At 43.5% G+C, this 24598-nt stretch overlaps 1 protein-coding gene across 1 annotated transcript in view; it reads right to left on the minus strand.

Annotated features, from left to right (window-relative positions):
• Window positions 1-24598, minus strand: part of LOC135210947 (exosome complex component RRP4-like) — a 602376-nt gene that overhangs the window by 36786 nt on the left and 540992 nt on the right. Inside the window, 1 exon segment of the mRNA XM_064243926.1 lies at window positions 6902-7033. Within this exon segment, the coding sequence (XP_064099996.1) occupies window positions 6902-7033 (132 nt within the window).

The raw sequence follows: 24598 nt of genomic DNA on the forward strand, positions 1-24598 counted from the left end.
TGCATCCTCTTTCAAACAACCATAAAAAACATAATCAAAACAAGGGGGAATATAAATATAAACAGGGATAAGTTTCAGCTCCCTGCCCCAGCACCGAATCCGCAGAAACGTAAGGACCTAAGGCAAAGCATTTGTCATAAGTAATCTTCACGTCCCGTAAGTAGTGGTTTGCGAATACCGATTGGCATCTCCAGAAGGTAGCCTCCATAAGGTTTCGCACAGACATGTTTTTGCTGAAGGCAAGCGAAGTGGCAATAGCCCTCACTTCGTGGGCCTTAACTTTAAGAAGCTTAAACTGTTCCTCATTACATGCAACATGCACTTCTTTGATAAGGCTTCTTAAGAAGAAAGACAAAGCATTCTTCGATAAGGGTTGACTGGGGTCTCTCACAGAGCACCAAAGGACGTCCTTATTGCCCTTAAGTTGTTCTTTCCTCTTCAAATAATATTTCATAATTCTTACAGGGCAAAGAGTCCTCTCAGGCTCTTCCCCTACTAGAGAAGACAATCCTTGAATCTCGAAACTCCTGGGCCACGGATTTGATGGATTCTCATTCTTTGCCAAGAATGAGGGGAGGAAAGAACAAACTATTGACTGGTCCTTGAAGCCGACGTTTCCCTCAATGGCTTGCAGCTCACTCATCCTCTTGGCGGATGCTAAAGCCATCAGGAAAAGGGACTTCTTGGTCAGATCCTTGAAAGAGGCTGATCTAGGAGGTTCAAACCTAGATGAGCTGAGATACTGAAGTACTACGTCAAGATTCCAATTGGGTGTTCTTGAGGAAGGCTTCTTTGTCGTTTCGAAACGTCTGAAGACATCCCACTTCGACTGGTATACTCGCAAGGTGGAAGACCTCCTAGCTCTTGTGATTGCTTTTGCAGTTGAAGATGAAAAGCCCTTCGCTCTGACGAGACTTTGGACAGTCTGAAGCCAGTCAGACTGAGAGCGGGGAGGTTTTTGTGATACCTGTCGAAGTGGGGCTGTCTGAGTAAATCGTTCCTTAGTGAAAGGTCCACTAACCATTCCAGTACCTCTGTGAACCATTCTCTTGGGCCGGCCAGAAAGGAGCGATTAGGGTCATCCTCGCTGAATCTGACTGCGAATTTCTTCAACGTTACTCCCAGGATCTTGAAGGGAGGAAACGCGTATACATCCAGCCCCTTCCAATCTAGCAGAAGTGCATCGATCCCTATCGCCCCTGGATCCGAAATGGGAGATCAGTACAGATCCAGTCTTGCATTCCTTGAGGTGGCGAAGAGGTCTATATGTGGCCTGCCCCACAACCTCCACAGGCTCTGGCATACATCCTGATGAAGTGTCCACTCCGTGGGATGGACCTGCTCTTTCCTGCTGAGGAGATCTGCTCTTACATTCCTTTCCCCCTGGACGAATCTGGTGAGGAGCCTGACTATCCTTTCTTCCGCCCAAAGAAGAAGGTCTCTTGCTGTCTCCTACAGAGAGAAGGAATGTGTCCCCCCCTGTTTCCTGATGTATGCCAGAGCTGTGGTGTTGTCCGAGTTGACCTGAATGATGGAGTCTCGGACATGGGACTCAAAGGCTTTGAAAGCCAACCACACAGCCATCAACTCTTTTCTGTTGATGTGCCAGGCCACCTGGTCCCCCACCCAGGTGCCTGACACTTCTAGATTTCCCAGAGTCGCCCCCCAAACCTGTCTCCGACGCGTCGGAGAACAACACTAGGTTGGGGTTAATGGATTGAAGAGACAGACCCTGAACAAATCTGTTGGGATCTGCCCACCACACAAGTTTCTCCTTGATCTGCCGAGTCACGGACAGAGAGAACATCAAACCCTGAGAACGACGACTCCAATTCTGATGAAGAAAGAACTGGAGCGGTCTCAGATGCAGCCTTCCTAGGGAAACGAATTGCTCCAGCGAGGAGAGCGTCTCCAACAGACTCATCCACTCCCTCACCGTGCATACTTCTTTCCCTAAGAAGGCTGTTACCTTCTCGAGGCCTCGGGCTATCCTTTCCGGAGACGGAAAAGCCCGAAAACTCTAAGAGTTCATCCGGATCCCCAGATAAATGCATTCTTGCTTGGGGATTAAATTTGATTTTTGGAAATTGACTAGAAGTCCCAGAGAACTCGTCAAATCCAAGGTCTTCTGTAAGTCCTCCAGACAACGTTCCTTCGAATTGGCCCTTATAAGCCAATCGTCTAGGTAAAGAGATATCCTCACCCCTTCCAAGTGAAGCCATTGAGCTACATTCCTCAAGATTCCCGTGAAAACTTGGGGGGCCGTCGAGAGGCCGAAGCACAGAGCCCTGAATTGATACACTTTTCCCCCCATCATGAACCTGAGAAACTTCCTCGATGAAGGATGGATCGGTACATGGAAGTAAGCGTCCTGTAAGTCCAGGGACACCATCCAGTCCCCTGGACGAAGAGCAGCCAACACCGATGACGTGGTCTCCATTGTAAACTTCTTTTTCTCCACAAAGAAGTTCAGGGCGCTTACATCCAAAACCGGTCTCCATCCCCCCGAGGATTTTGGAACTAGGAAAAGGCGGTTGTAAAAGCCTGCTGATTGAAGGTCCGAAACTAGTTCTATTGCCTCCTTTTCTAGCATCTGATCTACCGCTAGAAAGAGGGCTTGGTTCATGGTGGGGTCCCTATACTTGGCCGTCAACTCCCTTGGAGTGGTCGTTAAGGGAGGTCTTGAGGTGAAAGGGATGAGGTAACCCCTTTTTACGATTGAGAGGGTCCAGGTATCCGCACCTCTCTGGGCCCAGACTTCTGCAAACCTTAATAGTCTGGCACCCACCATTGTCTGAAGGACTTGTTCGCTATTTTGTTGCTTTGACTGACTTAGAGAAAGTCTTCCCTCTCCTGCTGGGCCATCGTCCCCTAAACGAAGAGGGTCTGGAGGAAGAAACCACCCGAAAGGGTTCCTGCGATACTGTCTTCTCCTTTCTACTCTTGACGGGGAAGGAGGGACGAGGCTTCCTCACCGACTGAGCCAGAAGGTCCTGGATAGCCTTGGCTGAAAGTGAGGTCGATATATCCTGGACTAACTTCTTGGGAAATAGCTGAGAGGAGAGTTGAGAAAAAAGCAAAGAAGACCTCTGTGCGTGAGAGACAGACTTCGTCAAGAAGGAGCAATACACGGATCTCTTTTTGACCACTCCCGCACCAAACAAAGAAGCGATCTTGCTCGCTCCGTCCCTTACAGACTTATCCATACAGGATAATACACAATGAAGATCCTCTGGAGAAATAACCTCTGGAGCCTGTGTCTTCCTAGCTAAGACTCCCAGAGACCAATCTAAGAAGTTGAAGACCTTGAGTACCTTGAACATTCCTTTCAGAATGTGATCTAGCTCATTCATGGCCCAAGTAGTCTTAGCCGAGTTAAGAGCCGATCTCCTGGTAGCATCCACTAGAGCCGAAAAGTTCGAGTCGGCCGAAGAAGGGAGACCCAGACCCAAGGGTTCTCCTGTCTCATACCAAAAGCCAGTACGTCCAGACAGTCTAGACAGCGGGAAGGCAAACATCGTTCTCCCCGCTTCTTCTTTGGAGAGCAGCCAAGATCCGAAGCTCCTAAGCACCTTTTTCATAGATAAGGTGGGCTTCATTCTAACACAAGGGGATCCCTTCGTTGCCTTGGACGTTGAAAACAACGAGTGAGGAGACGGAGGAGCTGAAGGGCTAAGGGAATCTCCAAATTCCTGAAGCAACAACTCTGTAAGTTTCTTATACGAAGAAACTGCTGCCTTTTTGTTAGCTTCTTCGTCAGAGCCATCCTGGTCTTCTTGTAAAGGTGAACGAGGAGGATCCTTTGAAGAAGAGGCGGTCCTATCAGGAAAAGAGCGTCTAGCCGATGCATGTTGTCGTACAGGAGAAGTCAAGTCAACAGGAGATCGACGAGTCGAAAATGAAGAATGCCTATCAGGCCTGGACTGTCTGATGGAGGACTCCCGCTTTGCGTTAGAAGAAATCTTGAAAGAAGGAGAGTCTGGGCTCCTACCACGGGGAGAACCGTATCCAGAAGCAGGGCGCTTACGGGGCGAAGAGCGCCTGCGAGAATCCTGGCGCCTGTCGCGAGGAGAGCGGCTACTAGGGGCCGAGCGCCTACTAGGAGTAGGGCGCTTGAGAGGCTCTTGGCGCCTATCCAGAGGAGAGCAGCTGTCAGGAGCAGAGCGCCTCCCAAGTGACAAGAGCCTACAAGGCGAAAGGAGGCTACGAGGCTCTTGATGCCTATCCAAAGGAGAGCGGCTGCCAGGCGAAGACCGCCTACCAGGCGAATGGCGCCTACGAGGCTCTTGACGCCTGTGAGGAGAAGAGCGCCTAACAGGAGAGAGGCGCCTACGAGGCTCTTGATCCCTATTGAGAGGAGAGCGGCTGCCCGGCAACGAGCGCCTACCAGGTGAAGGGCGCCTGAGAGGTTCTCGGTGTTGGTGAGGAGAAGAGCGCCTTGAAGGAGTCGCAGATCGGAGCCTGCTCTGCAAGGAGTGTCTATCTAAGGTAGGGCGCACACTTAAGGACGATCGTTTGACAGGAGAAGAGCGTCTGCCGGAAGAAGGGAGCCTATCCGGTGAAGAGTTGTCGCCAGCCATGGAGCGCATGCCAGAAGCCTGGCGCCTGGACGAGGAGGAGAGGCAGCCAGGAGAGGGGAGCCACTCACGCGAGCTCCTTCGCTCGGCAGAATCCGCCCCATACGGAGGAGAAAGCATACGTCGAGGAGAGCGAGCCTCAGAAGAAGGGCATCTAGATCTCTTGACTGGGAGCGAAACATCCTTCCTTCTACGAGATCTACTAGCCAAGGAGTCAGCAAGGGCAGAGATCTGCGCCTGGAGTCCCGCAAGTACTCTAGTAGGAGACTTCACAGGCTCTTCATCCGAAGAAGCAGAGCGAGGCGTGCGCGTAGAAGAGCAGTCACGGGATCTTCTGGGCTTCACTTCCAGTGAGGGCTCCTCAGGAAAAACTTCTGGGCTGGAAGCCAAGGAGCTGCAGGGCACCTTCCAAGCTCTCTTCAAAGGGCGCGAAGCATCCGGGGAGTTCCAGCCGCGCTTTGATGAGGGCGAAGAAGACGAGGAGAAGCATTGACGAAGGATCTCCTTCTTGATACGATCCGAGGCAGCCTGGGAACGTTCTTCAGGATCTGCCGAAGGGACGCCTGACCGGTGGGGGCTCTCCCTAGCCTTCCTGCGGCTGTCGACTTTCCTCCTCCACTGGAACTGGGAGTCTGGAAGAGGTCTAGGCCTGGAAGCACTACGGAGCCGGTCAGACGCCCCCTCCACAACACTGGGGGCACTGCACTGATCACTAACACTGCCACTCTTACCTTGTTCTAATGATCGAATCTTCAGCTCCATGTTACGAATAGTAGCTTTCAAAGCCGCCGCCTCCGAAGACGAATCTTCGGTTTCGGTGCGGGGAGCAGGGGCTGCAACCTGGGAAGGAGGTTCTTCTACTTCTACATGAAGGTTAGGATCAGATTCTAATTCACTGACTCTAGACCTACTAGAGCTTCGAGAGGAAGCTTTGCGCACCCTATCTCTCTCCAACTTCCTTAAGTAGGAAGAAAGAGCCTTCCACTCATCCTCATTCAACCCCTCACATTCCTTACATGGGTTAATAAACGAGCACTCATTCCCCCTACACCTCATACAAACAGTGTGAGGGTCCACCGAAGCTTTTGGCAACCTCACCTTACACACTTCAACCGAACATACCCTAAACATAACAGGTGTCTTAACTACTGTATCCAAATCCGACATGATTAAAGCAAAATCCAGAGCAAAGTCAAAAACGGTCCACAAACAGCGTATGCCAAGCCAAACAGAACGAATACGTCACCAAAAAAATCCAAAATGATCTCCAGGCAAGCGAGAACGAAAAAATCTATGGAACCCACAACAGTTGTTGTCGGTCCCGGCGACAGAGAAAATCTGATTAGAAGATGGGATTGGTTCATACACCCGCCACCCAGCGGCGGGCAAGGTAGACCACCTGACCTACCTGTCGCGTGTGCCGCAAGATTTGAAATTCTGTCGGGAACGTCGGAGACTATAGCTAAGTATATATCTGACAGGAAAGTTCATGTACAAAACCTTCAATTGGATGTAGCAAGAAAGGAAATAGTCACAAGAACCAAATAGAATTTATCTCCTCAACAGGTAAGCAAATGTGCAACAACCATAGCAGCAGACAAGAAATAGCAGAAGATAAGCGAAAACCACCATTAACCGAAACTTGGCGATTTATGGGGCCAGTAACCGATTACTGGCACCTTTGTTATTTATGTTATGATGCCATAACTCTATAAGGAACAAATAACCTGAACATGGCTCATTATGGCGCCATAAATTGCCAATTTTATGGTGCTAGATTAGCACCATACAACCGGATCACCATCAACTGAGTCTGCTGATAACTGGGGGCCCCTTAAAATCGGTGATTTATGGTGCCATAACGCGCCAAGTTCCGGCACTATAAGATACCATTAATAGAGTTATGGCCCCATAACATACCTAAAAGAAGGCACCATTAACCGGATATCAGCGCAATAAATCACCAAGTTTTGGTTAATGGTGGTTTTCGCTTATCAGCACCCTGGTGGGAATGCCCCGACAATAACCAGAGACTGCCTGTAACTGTTATTTTGCCTCAGTGAAGAAACGTTCATACAGGCCTAGAGTTAATCCCTTTTTCCTACCTGTCAAAGGTTGGGATTACTTTATGCCACACAAGGGTTTATGACTTGAGTGAATTTTGGATTAATAAATCGGTTGAATCCTGACCTGAACTTTAGCTTACACTTCACTCTCACAATATATATCAAAATATTCTTATGAACACTGAAACAACAGGAATAAAGTGAAAGAAAACTGGACAATAAGCAACTTGAAGCATTCCCTATATTTGTATAACTTACCTCATAATCTTGTTCAATGGACTGGTCGAATGCTGCCATGACACTAGTCGGTGAAATCATGATTGAATGATGCGCTAGAAGTTTAATGCAGTTACGCAAACGACCAATCGTCTTTCGAACTTCAACTGGAACCTGTGGATTTTTTAAAATACCAAATTTTTATTCTATTTAAAAACACCTGATTTTAATACTTTTTTCCCCCACACAATACAGTGACCCCCATTCTTACTCGGGAATAGGTTCCAGAACCTACCGCGGAAATGCGAAATCCGCAGAAATGCAAAAATCTCCTCTAAAAATGCTTGTAACTGTCAAAGACCTCATACCCCTTAACCCTTAAACGCCTATTGGACGTATTGTCTGTCGGGTGCCGATTGGACGTATTTTACGTCGACATAGAAAAGTTTTTTTAAAAATTTGCAGAAAAATACTTCCGGGCCTACCAGCCAAAAACCTTTGAATCACGCGCCTTGGGGGATGCTGGGAGTTCATGGATCAAGGTGTTGATTTGTTTAGAATCGTTACGCAGGCGCGCAAGCGCAAATTTCTTTCTTATCACACTAAAAAGTATCAGTGACACTTCTTAGAAATTATTTCGTCACTTTGACATAATTTTTGCACCATTTTAAATTAGCCGTTACATGGAGTACTATATATGAAAATGTGCGCAATTTCATGTAGAATACAACAAAAAAATACTCATGACTGTAGCTTTTATCAGTTTTGAAATATTTTCATATAAATAACGATAAGTGCAAAAATTTCAACCTTCGGTCAACTTTGACTGCGAAATGGTCAAAAAACGCAATGTAAGCTAAACTTATATTTTTAGTATATTCAATCATTTACCTCATTTTGCAAAAAATTGGAAGTCTCTAGCACAATATTTCGATTTATGGTGAATTTATGAAAAAAAAACTTATCCCTTACGTGGAGTGGCCCGCGCCGGTAAACTCTTCCGAAAAAAATCCAATACCGTGAGAGTTGTCATAAATTTTGCACCATTTTAAATTAGTGGTTACATAAAGTTTTATATATGGAAATGTGCGCAATTTCATGCACAATACAACTAAAAACAACCAATGGTTGTAGCTTTTATCAGTTTTGAAATATTTTCATATAAATTACGATAAGTGCCAAAATTTCAACCTTCGGTCAACTTTGACTTTACCGAAATGGTCGAAAAACGCAATTGTAAGCTAAAACTCTTATATTCTAGTAATAATCAATCATTTACCTTCATTTTGCAACAAATTGGAAGTCTAGCACAATATTTCGATTTATGGTGAATTTATGAAAAAAAAAAAATTTCCTTACGTCTGCACGGTAACTCTTCCGAAAAATCATACGTGCGATTGTCGTAATGTTTGCACCATTTTAAAGTAGCCGTTACATAAAGTTTTATATATGAAAATGTGCGCAATTTCATGTAGAATACAACAACAAATAATTGAAGGTTGTAGCTTTTCTCATTTTCGAAATATTTGCATATAAATCACGATAAATAGAAAAAAAACCACGTTCGGTCAACTTTGACTCTACCGAAATGGTCGAAAAACGCAATTGTAAGCTAAAACTCTTACAGTCCAGTAATATTCAGTCATGTATCTTCATTTTGAAACAGATTCGAAGTCTCTAGTACAATATTTAGATTTATGGTGAATTTTTAAAATAAACTTTCCTTCCCTCCATGCACGGATTTTCCGCCGCAAATGCGTATGTCGCATTCTCGGAATATCTGCTCCGTTTCATATTAGGCGTTTCATAGAGTTTTATATATGAAAATGTGTGCAATTTCATGTAGAATACAACTAAAAATAATTGAAGGTTATAGCTTTTCTCATTTTTGAAATATTTGCATAAAAATAATATAAAAAAAATTTGACATTCAGTCAACTTTAACTCGTCCGAAATAGTCAAAAACTGCAATTGTGAGCTAAAACTCTTACAGTATAGTAATATTCAATCATTTATCTTCATTTTGAAACAAATTGGAAGTCTCTAGAACAAAATTTAGATTTATGGTGAATTTAAAAAAAAAAACATTTTTTTACGACCGCACGCTACAAATTCATGCATCATTTTGTGATAATATTTTCTCTGTGTTACTTTGATCATTTTTCAATGTGTTATATACCAAAATGATTGCAATTTAGTGTACAATACAACAACAAAAATTAACTCGTTAGCTTTAACTGTTTTGCTCACAGCGCGATTTGAATACAATTATATATGAAATTTTGTTTTCGCGCTATCATATATCGCATTATTTATATATGATATTGATATTTTTTTCATTTCTGATGGTTGCATACTAAACTTCAGGCAATGACAAAAAAAGGAGCCACAAATGAACTCTTAATCTTGAAAACTAAGCGTGCTGTGATTTTTTGAAAAAAATATTTTTTCCGCTTCGTGCTCACTCCGAGATCCCCTAGGCATATGGGAGACAATTTTTATTATACTCCTTATGCGTTTAAGGGTTAAACTACGATGCTTGTAACTGCCTACTTTAATATTTCACTGGTTAATTTGATACTTCCAACCAAAATTTACCTTAAACTATCATATTAAAACAATACCATTTCAAACAAAAACACTACATCTAAACCATCATCCCAAAACACCCAGAGTAACCTTACATAACAGTACTCTCCAACTGTTCTTACTCGTAATAGGCTATATAGCATCCCCAAAATGCTTATAACTGCCTATTTTAAGAGTTCATAGCCAAATTTGATCGTTCAAACAAAACTATACCTCAAACTATCATCCCAGAACACCTCAATATCATCTCAAAGTCAGGGGAAATATTAAGTATTAGCCTACAACTGTTACTCTCAAGTATCCATTCAAATACACGTTTTCTTTGGCCTCATTTTACGCATACTGAAATACACTGGGCAAACATTTTATGTATAGTTTTGATAATTTTCTGTGTTGTAAGATGATTCTGAAATTATATTTACTGTACATATACAGTGAAACCCCCGTATTTGCGGACTCATGTATTCGAGAATTTCTCTCTGGAACATATAGCCCCATTATTCACAGAAAATTCACCTATTTACGGTATTTTTCTGAGAAATATCCACAAATTCCTGTTTTTTTATCAATTTCATCAAAAAATGCACTTTTTGAGATAACTATTAACAAAGAGATTTTGACGAAGGAAAAATCTATTTCTGGGGAGAGACCTGTGTCACCCGGTGAAATGGATCCTGCTATCCCCTTTACTGATATAAATACTTTCTAAATATACCAGAGAAAAAGCTAGCATTGGTATGCAGAGGTTACTACTCTCGCGCGAGCACCCAAAGGGCGTTGTGTATAAAGTTTAGGGCGTTTGAAAGCCACTATTCACAGGTCTCCTGCCATTTAGAGTATTCCTTCTCAAAACCCACATATGGGGTGAGCCGTGCCAATGGCTACACTCACACTGCCTCTGTACTACCACTACTGATGCCCGATGCGACCGCCCTCTCTCAATCCTTGCTTTATTAGACACCTTTCCTGGCTTGGATAGGTGTAGGGAAGGGGTCTTGGGTCAGGTTCACCGGGCGATACAGGCCTCTCCCGAGAAATAGATTTTTCCTTCGTCAAAATCCCTTTCTGGGTCGACCTGTGTTCGGCGGTGAAATCTTACCAGAGAATACCATCCAAGCCAATAAATAAAAGTAAACTTAAGGGGAGAAATGAAATGGACTTCATTCAAATATAAGTTTACTTAATGTAAAAGATTTCAGTAACAATAGAAAAACTTAACATAATAATACTTAATAACTAGAACTTAAGCTATGGCTTAGAAATAATTATACTTAATGGTAATACAAAAGGAATTCTGATACAAAATTCTGGATATGTACCATCCAGATTATAAAACTTGTCCGGAATTAATAAGTACAAAATATGTGGCAGAGTGACGCCGATTCTTCCCATACCAAGGAGAGAGGCATCGTGGCGAGTACTAGTGAGGCAGGTAGAAAGGAGGAGGGGGAAGGGGGGGGGCAGAAGATTAGGAAATGTTATTTGGGGGAGACTAGACTCCCTGCAGCTATAGTTGAATATTTTAGAGATTGCAAATTCTTTAGTAGTGCCGTTCAAAAACTGTTGGAGATTTCCAACCCGTGTATTTTTTAAGATCCTCAAAGTTCATATTCTGGAAATAACTAATTGATGTAGCCACTGCCCAGATGTCATGAACATGTGGAAATGACTCCGGGTTGGCTTTTTTTATAGAGTAGAGTATCTGCTGTCTAATAACTTTGATAGAGATCGTGCCACCATGTTCTCTAATAAAGAGAGGACCTGAGGACTTTATGGAGGTCCTGGCTAAAAAGGACTTAAGAGTTGCAACAGGACATAGAGATGTGTCCTGAGGCAGGGGAATAATCTTCCAAGGAGACCACCTATTTAGGGGGTCTTCATTTTTTGCCAGGAAACTTCGGTCTGGGGAGAGTAGCACTTCCCCTGATGGGAGGAAATCTGTTTTCTGCGTTACGTGAGAGAGCCGAAAGTTCAGATATTCTGGCACCTGAGGCCATAGCCGTTAGGAACAAGGTTTTCCTCAGAGGAGTGATACAGTGGTCCCCCCGTATTTGCGGGGGATGCGTACCAGACCCCCCCGTGAATAGTTAGAACCCGCAAATGTTTGGAACCCCTATAAAAACGCTAAAAACAGCCTATTTTGTTAGTTAAAACTCAAGAAAAACCACTAAAAATTTTCATACTTGGTTTTTTAATAGTTTTATCACAAAAAGTGCATTTTATAATGAAATTGATAAAAAAAAAAAAAAAACAGGAATTTGTGGATATTTCTCATAGAAAAATACCGCGAATGCGCGAATTTGCCGCGAATAATGCAGGGAAACGTTCCCGAGAGAAATCTGCGAATGTGTGAGTCCGCGAATCCAGAGAACGCGAATAAGGGGGGCCCACTGTATATGCGCAAGATTCATTAGCAGTGTCTGACGCCAGTTTAAGGACATCATTTAAGAACCAAGTGACCTTTTGTGGACGGACAGTTGGTCTAAGGCGAGCGCATGCTTTTGGAATGGAAGAGAAATATGTATCTGACAAATCTATTTTGAAGCCGACTTAAAGATCTTCTTCAAGGCTGATTTTATTGTCGTAATAGTACTGGCGGCTAGGCTCCTTTCGAATAAAGTTCTGAAAAATGAGATGGCCAGATTTGGGGTCATTTTATGGGTATCTGAATGTTTTAAAAATTCAGCCAACTTTTTAACAGCTGAATCATATTGTCTAAGTGTTGAATCTCTTTTGTCTGATTCTATGAATATGATATTACACGGATCAATACTCGCATCTTCTTGGGCCGCAAACTTCATGAAATCCATAAAGTTAGTGTTTGGAGAATTCTTGAGGAAGCTGACACAGTTCGAGTTTGTACTACCTGTGTCAGTTCCGGGCGAAGGATCCATCTGGGATGGAGCTAGACCTCTTCCAGGCCTAGACCTCTTCCAAGCTCCCAGGCCCAGAGGAGAAGGAATGTCGAAAGCCGTACGGAGGTTACTGAGAATCCCCACCGATCAGGCGTCCCCTCGGCAGGATCTGTGGCGTCCCAGACTGCCAAGGATCGCCATTGGAAAGGCGTCCTAAAACAGTGTTTCTCATCTTCCGATTCGTCATCAAAACGTGGGTGGAGTTCGGACGATCTATCGAGACCTACCAAAAGAAGTTGGAAGTCTCCTGCTTTGGACTCGAGCCCGGAACGTTTTCCAGAGGACTCGCCATCTGAGAAAAAGAGAGCCAAGAAAGCCTGTACTATGCCTGCTCTCGGCGACGAAGATTCTCATGAAAATGCAAGAACAAATCTCGTCTTTGGTAGGAGTACTAAAGAAGGATCCTCCGCGGAGAAAAGACTTTTTCCTGCCGATCAAGAGATCCCGTCCGGCGGACGTGCATGGCTACGGTAAAGGATCTTCGGACAAATTCAAGCGCCAGGCGCCATTAGAACAGGAAGCGCCAGATTTGGAGAGTGCAGATGAATATTGCCCGATACGGACAGCGCCAGCCAGGAGCGAGGCTCCAACCAGGCGCCAGGATCTCCAGCTTCATCGGATATTGAGAGAGAAGTTAACCAGGAGTCTACTCTTTGTGACTTTTCACAGGATCAGCTTTCGCCTGACAGGAACGCAAGATGTCGCACAGGCGGCCGTCGCCCTTGTCAGGATGGCGCTGGGACTGTTGGAAGTTTTTCGCAAGCACAGCCTTCTCCTGACAGGGACGCTAGATGTCGCACAGGCGGCCGTCGTCCTTGTCAGGATGGCTCTGATGTGGATAGGAGCGTTTTGCAGGATCAGCCTTCGCCTGACAGGGACTCAAGATGTCGCACAGGCGGCCGTAGCCCTTGTCAGGATAGAGCTGGTACTGCTAAAAGCCCTTCACCTTGCAAAAGGAGGCGTTCTCCTCCGGTGGCTCACTCTTCTCCCAACATAACTGGACAAGAGATGGAAGATATTTCTGACTCGGAAGCCAATAAGGGTGCAGGTCTCTCAGATTACAAGACCTTAGCAGCCCTTTTATTGCAAGAATTCGGCAATTCTCTGAGTCCTGCCGCCCCTCCTTCTCCTCGTTCATTGTTCACCAGTACGAGGACGTCAAAATCATCCTCCTTCTTGAAGATGAGGCCAACCATTTCCATGAAGAGAGCGTTACAATCTGTTGGAAATTGGTTCAGATCCAAGAAGGAAGCGGGAAAACTGTCTTTACCTGCCCCCCTTCCAGGCTTTCTGGGAGGAGAGGCATTTGGTATGAGACAGAAGCAATGGGACTCGCTCTCCCTGCTTCGGCAGACGCAGACTTCTCCACACTGGTAGACTCTTCGAGAAGACATTCGCTTGCATCTGCTAGGACTACTTGAGGAATGTCGGAAATGGACCATCTCCTCAAGGGATTATTCCATGTCTTGGAAGTTTTTAACTTTCTAGACTGGTCCCTTGGGGCTTTGGCCAAGAAGACACAGGACCCTGACTTCTTAAGCCCCGACGTCCTACACAGTGTATTGGCTTGCATGGACAAGGTGGTCCAAGATGGATCAGGGGAAGTGGCATCCCTCTTCGGAGCAGGAATCCTTAAGAAGAGGGCTGTATTCAGCTCCTTCCTTACGAAAGCTGTCTCACCCGTTCAGAGGTCGTCTCTTCTGTACGCACGTCTTTCGAAACAGCTTTTCCCTTCTCAGTTAGTGAGAGATGTTTCTCACTCACTCACTGAGAAGGCAACTCAAGATCTGTTAGTGCAATCAGCAAAGAAGACGAGGCCACCCGTTCCTGCTGTGAAGAAGGAGTCACGGAACCCTCAGCCGCCCTTTCGAGGGAGTTCATCGGGTCAATCCTCCTCTAGAAAGAGAGGAACAGAGAAAAGAGGAGGTTCTTCTTCTTTTAGACCAGTTAAGAAGACAAAGTGATGTACCAATCCTCCAAACACCAGTAGGGGCCAGACTTCTGAAGTTTTCAGAGGCATGGGCCATGAGACAAGCAGACTCTTGGTCTCTTTCAATTGTGAAGAAAGGATATCTCATCCCTTTCAGAGACAGACCTCCCTTGACATCAACCCCAAGGGAGCTGTCTGCGAAGTACAAAGACCCTACCAAAAGGGAATCCCTGTTACATCTTGTAGATCGGATGTTAGAGAAGGAGGCCATCGAACTAGTGCAGGATCTGCACTCCCAAGGCTTTTACAATCGACTTTTTCTCGTTCCGAAAGCCTTGGGGAGGTGGAGGCCTGTGCTGGATGTGAGCGCATTGAACCGTTTTGTAGAGAAGACAAAGTTCTCTATGGAAACTTCCAACTCGGTTCTTGCGGCTCTGCGTCCGGGAGATTGGATGGTCTCCCTCGACCTGCAGGAGGGGTATTTTCACGTCCCCCTGCATCCTGCATCGAGGAAATACCTTCGATTCATGGTGCAGGGCAGGATTTTTCAGTTCAGGGCTTTGTGCTTCGGCCTTTCAACGGCTCCTCAAGTGTTTACGGGCCTGATGAGGAACGTAGCACGATGGCTACATCTGAAGGGGGTGAACATATCATTGTACTTAGACGATTGGCTCATAAGGGCAAGATCGAAACAACAGTGTTTGGAGGACCTGGAAACGACTCTGGATCTTGTAAGATCTCTCGGACTGCTTGCGAACCTCGAGAAATCACAGATGATCCCCAGCCAGAACATTGTTTATCTGGGGATTCAGATGGATTCTCGGGGTTTTCGAGCGTTTCTGTCACGAGAAAGAATTGCTCGAGGCTTGGACAAAGTCTCAGCCTTCCTAGAGAAAGAACGAAGCTCAGCGAGGGAATGGCTCAGTTATCCTGGGCACCCTTTCGTCGCTGGAGCAGTTCGTTTCTCTGGGGAGGCTTCACATGAGACCGTTGCAGTTCTACCTGAAAAAATGTGGAACCGGAAGGCAGGAGAACTTTCGGATTCTTTTCCCCTGCAACCAGAGATCAAGTCCCACTTGCAGTGGTGGTTAAACCCTCTAAAGAGGAACGAAGGAGTGTCCCTGTCTCTTTGGAACCCTCTCCTAGTGTTTTCCGATGCCTGGGAGACAGGTTGGGGAGCAACACTAGGAACGAAGGAAGTGTCAGGCACCTGGACAACAGAACAGGTGTCCTGGCACATCAACGCGAAGGAACTTCTAGCGATCCATTTAGCTCTGAAGCACTTCAAATCAGACGTCAGAGGCTTGGCAGTCCAGGTCAACTCGGACAATACCACGGCTCTGGCGTACATCCGAAAGCAGGGAGGGACTCACTCTTTCTCCCTGTACGAGATAGCAAGAGCTCTGTTGATCTGGACAGAGGAACGAGGCATAATACTCCTAACAAGATTTGTGCAAGGAGAAAAGAATATAAGAGCAGACCGACTAAGCAGGAAGAACCAGGTCCTTCCTACAGAATGGACTCTCCACTCCGAAGTCTGCCAGAAACTGGTCTTTCTGGGGGAAACCTCAGATAGATCTGTTAGCCATGTTCCTCTCCAGAAGGATGGAAAACTTCTGTTCGGTAGGGGAGGATGGGAGGATCCCAGAGCCATAGCGGTCGATGCCCTCCTCATGGATTGGTCGGGCATAGATGCTTACACCTTCCCCCCATTTAAGCTGCTGGGAGAAGTGTTAAGGAAGTTTGTGTCCTCAGAGGGGACGAGAATGACACTCATCGCTCCCTTTTGGCCCGCTCGAGATTGGTTCACAGAGGTACTGGAATGGACGGTGGACTTCCCCAGATCTCTTCCCGAAAGGACAGATCTGCTCAGACAACCCCACTTCGAGAGGTTTCACAAAAACCTCCCCACTCTCTCCCTGACTGCCTTTCGACTATCGAAAGACTTGTCAGAGCGAGAGGCTTTTCTTGGAAAGCTGCGAGAGCGATTGCCAGAGCCCGCAGGTCCTCTACCATGCAGATTCACCAATCGAAGTGGGAAGTTTTCCATAGATGGTGTAGGTCGAAGAAGCTGTCCTCCTCCAATACCTCTGTGACCGATATTGCCGATTTTATTCTATACCTGAGAGAAGAATCTCACTTGGTGGTTTCCACAATAAAAGGATACAGGAGTATGCTCTCTGCTGTATTCAGGAATAGGGGCCTGAACATAGAGGAAAACAAAGATCTTCATAACCTTATACGGTCCTTTGAGACCTCCAAGACCAAATCTTCTCTTCCTCCTAGCTGGAATCTAGATGTGGTTCTAAAGTTCCTCACATCTGATAAGTTCGAGCCCCCTCATCAAGCATCGTTCAGAGACATCACGAGAAAATGCATTTTTCTCTTGGCCCTCACAATTGCCAAGAGAGTCAGTGAGCCACAAGCATTAGACTCACGTGTGGGTTTTAAAGGAGATTCTGCAGTTGTCTCTTTCCAACCTCTGTTTCTAGCTAAAAACGAGAACCCTTCTAGACCTTGGCCCAGAAGTTTTGAGGTTAAAGGACTTTCTCCTCTTGTCGGGAGGGAGTTAGAAAGGTCTCTCTGTCCAGTCAGAGCTTTAAAATTTTATCTTCAAAAGAGAAGCAACTGCAGGGTTGCAATCAGAGTCTCTGGTGTGCTGTGAAGGACCCTAAGAGACCCATGTCAACACTAGCGTTTTTTGTCAGGAATGTGATTATGGAAGCACACATGAAATGCCAAGGTGAATCCTTTGAAATGCAAAGGGTAAAAGTGCATGAGGTACGTGCAGTTGCAACATCTCTATCTTTCAACAGAAATATGTCGATGAAAGATATCTTAGCAGTGACGTAATGGAGATGCAACTCGGTGTTTGCTTCCCATTACTTAAAAGATGTGACATACGAGAAATGCTTCTCTCTGGGTCCTTATGTATCAGCGGATACCGTGCTGGGAAGAGGAGATAAGACTGATCCTTAAAAATTTTTTGTTTTAGTTTGAATTAGAAAAATTTGGTGTCGAGTTTTTAGGGTTGCTTGAAAGGTGGTTGGGGATAACTCCTTTCAATCTTATTACTAACCCTCGTGTTAGGATCAGGTGATCGGGATCGGTGTTGTACTCCTTGATTATGCCATTAGGCAAGGTGTGTTGTCATATAAGTGGATAAGACCCCATTGACAAATGCCATCAGGCTCTGTCGAGTAAGTGGATAAGACCCCATCGACAGACCCACAAGAACTCTTAGCCATAGGTCACATCCTCGCTGAGGCTCTTGAGGCTAAGCAGACTCCTAAGCAGTAGCTATGAAGTCTTCAGCCTAAACAGGTAGGAACCAAGGTTTTATATATGTTACCTACAACGGATGTTGTCTTCCTATCTATTTCAGTAGTTAGCTGTCTCTTACCCACCACCAAGGGTGCCAATCAGCTAAGTATATATCTGACAGGGAAGTTGAATGTACAAAAATGATATTGTTATTGTACAATAAAGTTTTGTACATACTTACCTGGCAGATATATACGATTAAATGGCCCACCCAGCCTCCCCTCAGGAGACAAGTAGAAGAGAAAATCTGATTAGAAAACGGGAATGGTTCCTATTCCTGCCACCCAGCGGCAGGGCGGTAGATCACCTGACCTACCTGTAGCGTGTGCCGCGAAATTCGAATTTCTGTCGGGGATGACGGAGTCTATAGCTAAGTATATATCTGCCAGGTAAGTATGTACAAAACTTTATTGTACAATAACAATATCACATTTTTCTTTCAACACACTCCTGGCCTTCGCTAATTTTGCTAGCCTTAGTTGCTGAGTAGCCTTCTTGATCTTAGGTAACTTCAGCATTGCTATAAGTTCACTAAGAAGTTATAAAAACAACGTAAATAGCTAGTAACCAAACGCAAGTGCGTAAGTGCATGTAACTCCTCTGACGTCTGTTGAGTAACTGAGTCATTCTCTGAGTCTCGCCTATAAATAACCGCTCTGAGCAGCTCGCCTCTCATACAGTGTCACACTACCTTCATTGCTACCAGATGTATGAGAATTTCGAAAAAAATCTGAAAAAATCGCTGTATATATGCAAAAATAAACACGCAAACACGATTCTGTCAAACTCGGTCATACAGACAACGCAGTTACGATGACGTCATCAATTAAAAACCGCTATATCTTCATTATTTGTAAAAATAATTGGCTGAAACTTCTGGAAAGCATGTACGGCATGTTTCTGCATAGATACAAGTAATAACTCAATGTTTTATTTTTTCAAGTTGACATGTCATCGGCCATAGCGGACGGTTCCCTTAAGGGCAACGATGAGTTACAAAATCTTTTGGGCAGCCACCACAGGACCCAAGGAAAACATGTCCATAGATCTGTGGGCAACACCCTTAAGATACAAAGAGGTGAACGTGGACTGGCATAACCAAGTACCAGCGTTCAGCACTCTATGTACCGCCAAGTTCTTTTTGAAAGCCAGAGAGGGACGAATACCCCTAACGTCATGCGCTCCAGCCTGCACAGATGTGGCGGCGGAATCATCGAGAGTCAAGTATGCCTGCCTGATGGCTACCCATATCCAAAAAGATAGTATTCTTCGACACCTCTTTCTTTGTACGTCCTGTGCTAACATAAAATCTGTGGCAGCCTGGCCTAAGGTGCTGTGTCCTTTTGAGATAGCAACGCAGGACCCGGACAGGACACAACAAAAGCTCTTGAGCATCACCACCCACAAAGTCATTCAGTGATGGAATGGAAAAGGAGGTGAACCTATCATCGTGCACAGAGGGATTCTGGGTCTTGGCCACAAATTCCGGGACAAATTTGAAGGACACTGACCCCAACCCCTGGTGTACTTCACATCATAGCTCAGACCATGCAGCTCCCCCACTCTCTTTGAAGATGCCAAGGCCAGGAGGATAACCGTCTTGAGCATCAAGTTCCTGTCGGATGAGCGACGCAAAGGCTCATATGGACCCTTAGTGAAACTTCTCAGAACCAAGGAAACATCCCATGTTGGAGACTTGAGCTCCCTAGAACTCGATTGCTTAAACCCCTTAACCCTCTTACGCCGACTGGACGTATTTTACGTCGACTTTTTTTGTCTCCCGTGTGCCGACTGGACGTATTTTACGTAGACTTTTTTTGTCTCCCGTGCGATGGACGTTTTTACGTACTTACAAAAGTTTTTTTTAACTTTGCAGAAAAAATACTTATAGGCCTACCAGCCTAAAACTTTTGAATCACGCGCCTTGGGGGATGCTGGGAGTTCACGGATCAAGGTGTTGTTTTGTTTACAATCGTTACGCAGGTGCGCAAGCGCAAATTTCTTTCTTGTCGCACTAAAAAGTATCTGTGACATATCTCGGAAATTATTTCGTCACTTTGACAATTTTTGTACCATTGTAAATTAGCCGTTACATGAAGTATTATATATGAAAATATGCGCATTTTTATGTAGAATACAACAATAAAATACTCATGATTGTAGCTTTTATCAGTTTTGAGATATGTTCATATAAATAACGATAATTGCCAAAATTTCAACCTTTCGGATCAAACTTTGACCTACTACCGAAATGGTTCGAAAAAACGCAATTGGTCAAGCTTAAAACTCTTATATTTTAGTAATATTCAATCATTTACCTTAATTTTGCAACTAATTGGAAGTCTCTAGCGCAATATTTGGATTTATGGTGAATTTATGAAAAAAACTTTTTCCTTACGTCCGCGCGGTAACTCTTCCGAAAAAAATCATACATGCGATTGTGGTAATGTTTGCACCATTTTAAAATTAGCCGTTATATAAAGTTTTATATATGGAAATGTGCACAATTTCATGCACAATACAACTAAAAACAACCCATGGTTGTAGCTTTTATCAGTTTTGAGATATATTCATATAAATAACGATAATTGCCAAAATTTCAACCTTCGGTCAACTTTGACTCTACCGAAATGGTCGAAAAACACAATTGTAAGCTAAAACGCTTATATTCTAGTAATATTTAAGCATTTACCTTCATTTTGCAACAAATTGGAAGTCTCTAGCACAATATTTCGATTTATGGAATGATAAAAAAAAATAACATTTTCTTTACGTCCGCGCGGTAACTCTTCCGAAAAAATCATACGTGCGATTGTGGTAATGTTTGCACCATTTTAAATTAGCCGTTACATTTAAGTTTTATATATGAAAATGTGTGCAATTTCATGTAGAATACAAAAAAAAATAATTGAAGGTTGTAGCTTTTCTCATTTTGAAATATTTGCATATAAATCACGATAAAATAGAAAAAAAAACCCACGTTCGGTCAACTTTGACTCTACCGAAATGTCGAAAAAACGCAAATTGTAAGCTAAAACTCTTACACTCTAGTGACATTCAGTCATTTATCTTCATCTTGAAACAAATTCGAAGTCTCTAGCAAAATATTTAGATTTATGGTGAATTTTAAAAAAAAATCTTTCCTTCCCTCCGCGCGCGGATTCTCCGCCACAAATCTCCGAAATGCGTACGTCCCATTCTCGGAATATTTGCTCTGTTTCATATTAGGCATTCCATAGTTTTATATATAAAAATGTGCGCAATTTCATGTAGAATAAAAAGAAAAATATTTGAAGGTTGTAGCTTTCTTATTTCTGAAATAATTGCATATAAAAAAAATATATATAAAAAAATTCGACATTCGGTCAACTTTAACTCGTCAGATATGGTAGAAAACTGCAATTGTAAGCTAATACTCTTACAGTATAGTAATATTCAATCATTTTTCTTCATTTTGAAAGAAATTGGAAGTCTCTAGGACAATATTTAGATTTATGGTGAATTTTTGAATAAAATATTTGTTTACGTCCGCGCATTACGAATTCATGCATTATTTTGTGATAATATTTTCTCTGTGTTGCTTTTATTGTTTTACAATGTGTTATATACCAAAATGATCGCAATTTAGATTACATTACAACGAAAAAAAAGTAACTTGTTACCTTTAACCGTTTTGCGCACAGCGCGATTTGAATACAATTATATATGAAATTTCGTTTTTGCGCTATCATATATCGCATTATTTATATATGATAATGATAGTTTTTTTCATTTAAACTAAGCGCGCTGTGATTTTTTTTTTAAAATATTTTTTCCGCTTCCGCGCTCACTCTGAAACACCTCCGGCACACGGGAGACAATTTTTTTTTTACCGCTTCGGCGTAAGAGGGTTAACTAGCAAGGAAAGTTCCCAGGATGAGGAGATATCGATACCTCTAAGGCATAACACTAAACTCAATGCCACCTTGTAGCCTCTCATGGCAGAAACAGGCAAACGTTTCTCATCTCTGAGGAAAGTTAAAAAGTCTGCTATGTGCTGAATACAGGTTCCGAGTGGAGAAAAACCCACAGTAGATCGCCCATTTGCCTTGGTAAACTGCAGAGGTCAACCTTCTGAGATTGCTGGACATATGCACTGCTGTTCTCTGAGAAAAGCCTCTCACTCAGAGAAACTTGATAGACTCCAACCGTGAAGAGACAGGGATTCTACTGACTGGTGGAACCTTTATGCATGCGGCTGACACAAGAGATGCCGCCAAGGGGGAATTTCCCTCGGAACTTCCGACAACGATGACAGCAGATATGGAAACCATTCCCCCTGAGGCCACAGAGGAGCTACCAAAGTCATCCTGAGACCCTGCGAACTCGTCAGCCTGTTCAGGACTTGACGAATCAAACAAAAGGCATACACTCCAGGTTATCCCAGGGATGTTAGAATGAATCCTCCACTAACCCTAAAGGATCTGGAACCACTGAACAGAATATTTCTAGTTTCCTGTTGAACCAGGTTGCAAAAAGGTCCAGCATGGGTCTCCCCCAAACCTGGAAGAGCTTGTCTGCTACTACCTGATGAAGGGACCACTCAATGCCTAGGATCTGATCCCGACAACTCAGTTTGTCTGTGACCACATTCCGTTTGCCTGGAATATACCTGGCTGAGAGCTCTACCAAACTGCTGACCGCCCACTGGTGAACCTCGACGGTCAAGGCGTGAAGTTGATGTGAAACCAGGCCTCCATGCTTGTTCACATAGGCGACCACCGTGATGTTGTCCGACACGAGAACAACAGAATGACCCTCTACTTTCTTCCAAAAATCCTTCAGACCCAGGAAGGCTGCCTTCAACTTCAAGACGTTGATATGCTACTGTTTGTCCTCCAAACTCCAAATGCCTGAGGCAATGAGGCCACCTAAATGAGCCCCCCAACCTGCAAGGGAGGCGTCTGAAAACAGAAGGAAGTCACGTGGATTTCGGTCGTCCAACCATCAACGAAAGTCTTCTCTCACTTCCGGAGACAGAGGAACCTTTAACAGGGGTGAGTCCCCCACCGGAGACCAGAATTCCTCCAATCTCCATTGTAGGGACCAAGGATGAAAATGCCCATAAGGAACCAGCTTCTCCAGGGAAGAGAATGCTGTGGTTTATCGGTAGGGAATATTTTGTAGGTTTGTTTATGTGGGGAATAAAAGCAAGACAGAAGAAGTAGCCCAATAGTTAAAGGCATCAGTGTGAGTCTGACAATAAATGTGGAGATAACTGATAAGAATGTAAGGACAATAATAAAGAGGTCAGAGAATGGAAGGTTACAAGCAATTGCTGAGATTACAAGTCATATGCTATGTGTGTAATTAACATAGTAACCAGGTTTAGTATGTTATGTATGGTTGCTGTAAGGTTTCAAAAGGAATGGGTCACAAGACTAATGCTCCCTTGTATGTATAGGAATAGAACAACAGAGGAGACTAAGAATTACAAGGCAGAATGTTACTTAATATACCAGGAATGGTATTTGGTAAGATTTTCCCTGAGAAAGAGAACAGGGCAGATGTACAAAGAACAGTGAAGATTTAGTTTTGAAAGGTGTGAGGATCAAGTGTAGATGTGCAACAGTGCCTATGTGTAGTATGAAAACCAAAGGTAAAAAGCAACGTGGCATAACTGGACCGAGAAAATCTTATAGTTTAACTGATAGCAATGTGCTGATGACAATTTGTTGAAAGCAATTAAAAAATTTAACAAAGAAACCAAAGTGGGTGTTTGTTTGATTGTTTGAATGGTGTTTTTACGTTGCATGGAACCAGTGGTTATTCAGCAACGGGTGTGTGGTGTACAAATAGGTGATGGTGTAATGTATTATGTCCCATTTGATGCGGAATATCTTCATAAATGGAATAATGGAATCGAAGAAGTAAGAAAAAGAAAATGAACAATACATGTGGGATCAGAACTGAAGAATATAAAAATAGTTTGAGAGCTGTGTGTGGAATGGCTGGAGATAATTAAGATAAACATTAGAAATTGATGAAAATGTGACAGTATTTGCAAATAGTATACAATTTGAAGTAAAAATCAAGTTAGGTGAACAATAGTAATGATTACCGTATATCCTGGCATAAGGAGACCTTTTAACCTTAAAAATCTCCCCCAAAATGGAGAGTCATCTTATACAGCAAGTATAAAAAGCAAAGCTTAAATTCTGCTGAGATTTTCAATGATAGGCTAAACATTGAAGTGTTAAAAATTGTGTCAATTGTTAACTACTGTCACAACTATCGACACTGTAAACAAAACATCTGTAATAATGGTAAAAACCACAGGTTATTTAAGTGAATCACTAGCGACACAACTATTGATAAAAAAACTGCAATTACTGTGGATAATTACCATAATTAAACATTAGGAGAGCATTTTGTTACAGGCTTATGATCTTTATTTGTAATTCTAAAAACCGAAAAGCTCTAGAAACCTAAATATTTTCCAGAGAAAATTATCATTTGCAAATGTTAAACATATTACAGAATATAAACAATGTCATCACATGCCATTTGCATTTGATATTGTTTACATTGTCAAAATCTTAACTGATTGAGTATGTACTATCAATATCTTAATTGCCATTCCCTGCTAGAAGAAATGTAATTCAGAGATACTTTTTCTTGTAAATTGACAAAGTTGAGTTTAAAATGTGCACAATACTTGATTGTATATGCATTAACCCTTTACTGCCGACTGGACATATTTTACGTCGACATTTTTTGTCTCTCGTGTGCCGACTGGACGTATTTTACGTAGACTTACAAAAGTTTTTTTCAAAATTCGCGGAAAAATACTTACAGGCCTAACCAGCCCTAAAACTTTTGAATCACGCGGCCTTTGGGGGATGCTGGGAGTTCACGGAGTCAAAGTGGGTGTTGTTTTTGTTAACACAATCGTTACGCAGGCGCGCAAGCGCGAATTTCTTTCTTGCCACACTAAAAAGT

The sequence above is a fragment of the Macrobrachium nipponense genome, chromosome 4 (genome assembly GCF_015104395.2).
Source record: "Macrobrachium nipponense isolate FS-2020 chromosome 4, ASM1510439v2, whole genome shotgun sequence".
NCBI classification, from domain to species: domain Eukaryota; kingdom Metazoa; phylum Arthropoda; class Malacostraca; order Decapoda; family Palaemonidae; genus Macrobrachium; species Macrobrachium nipponense.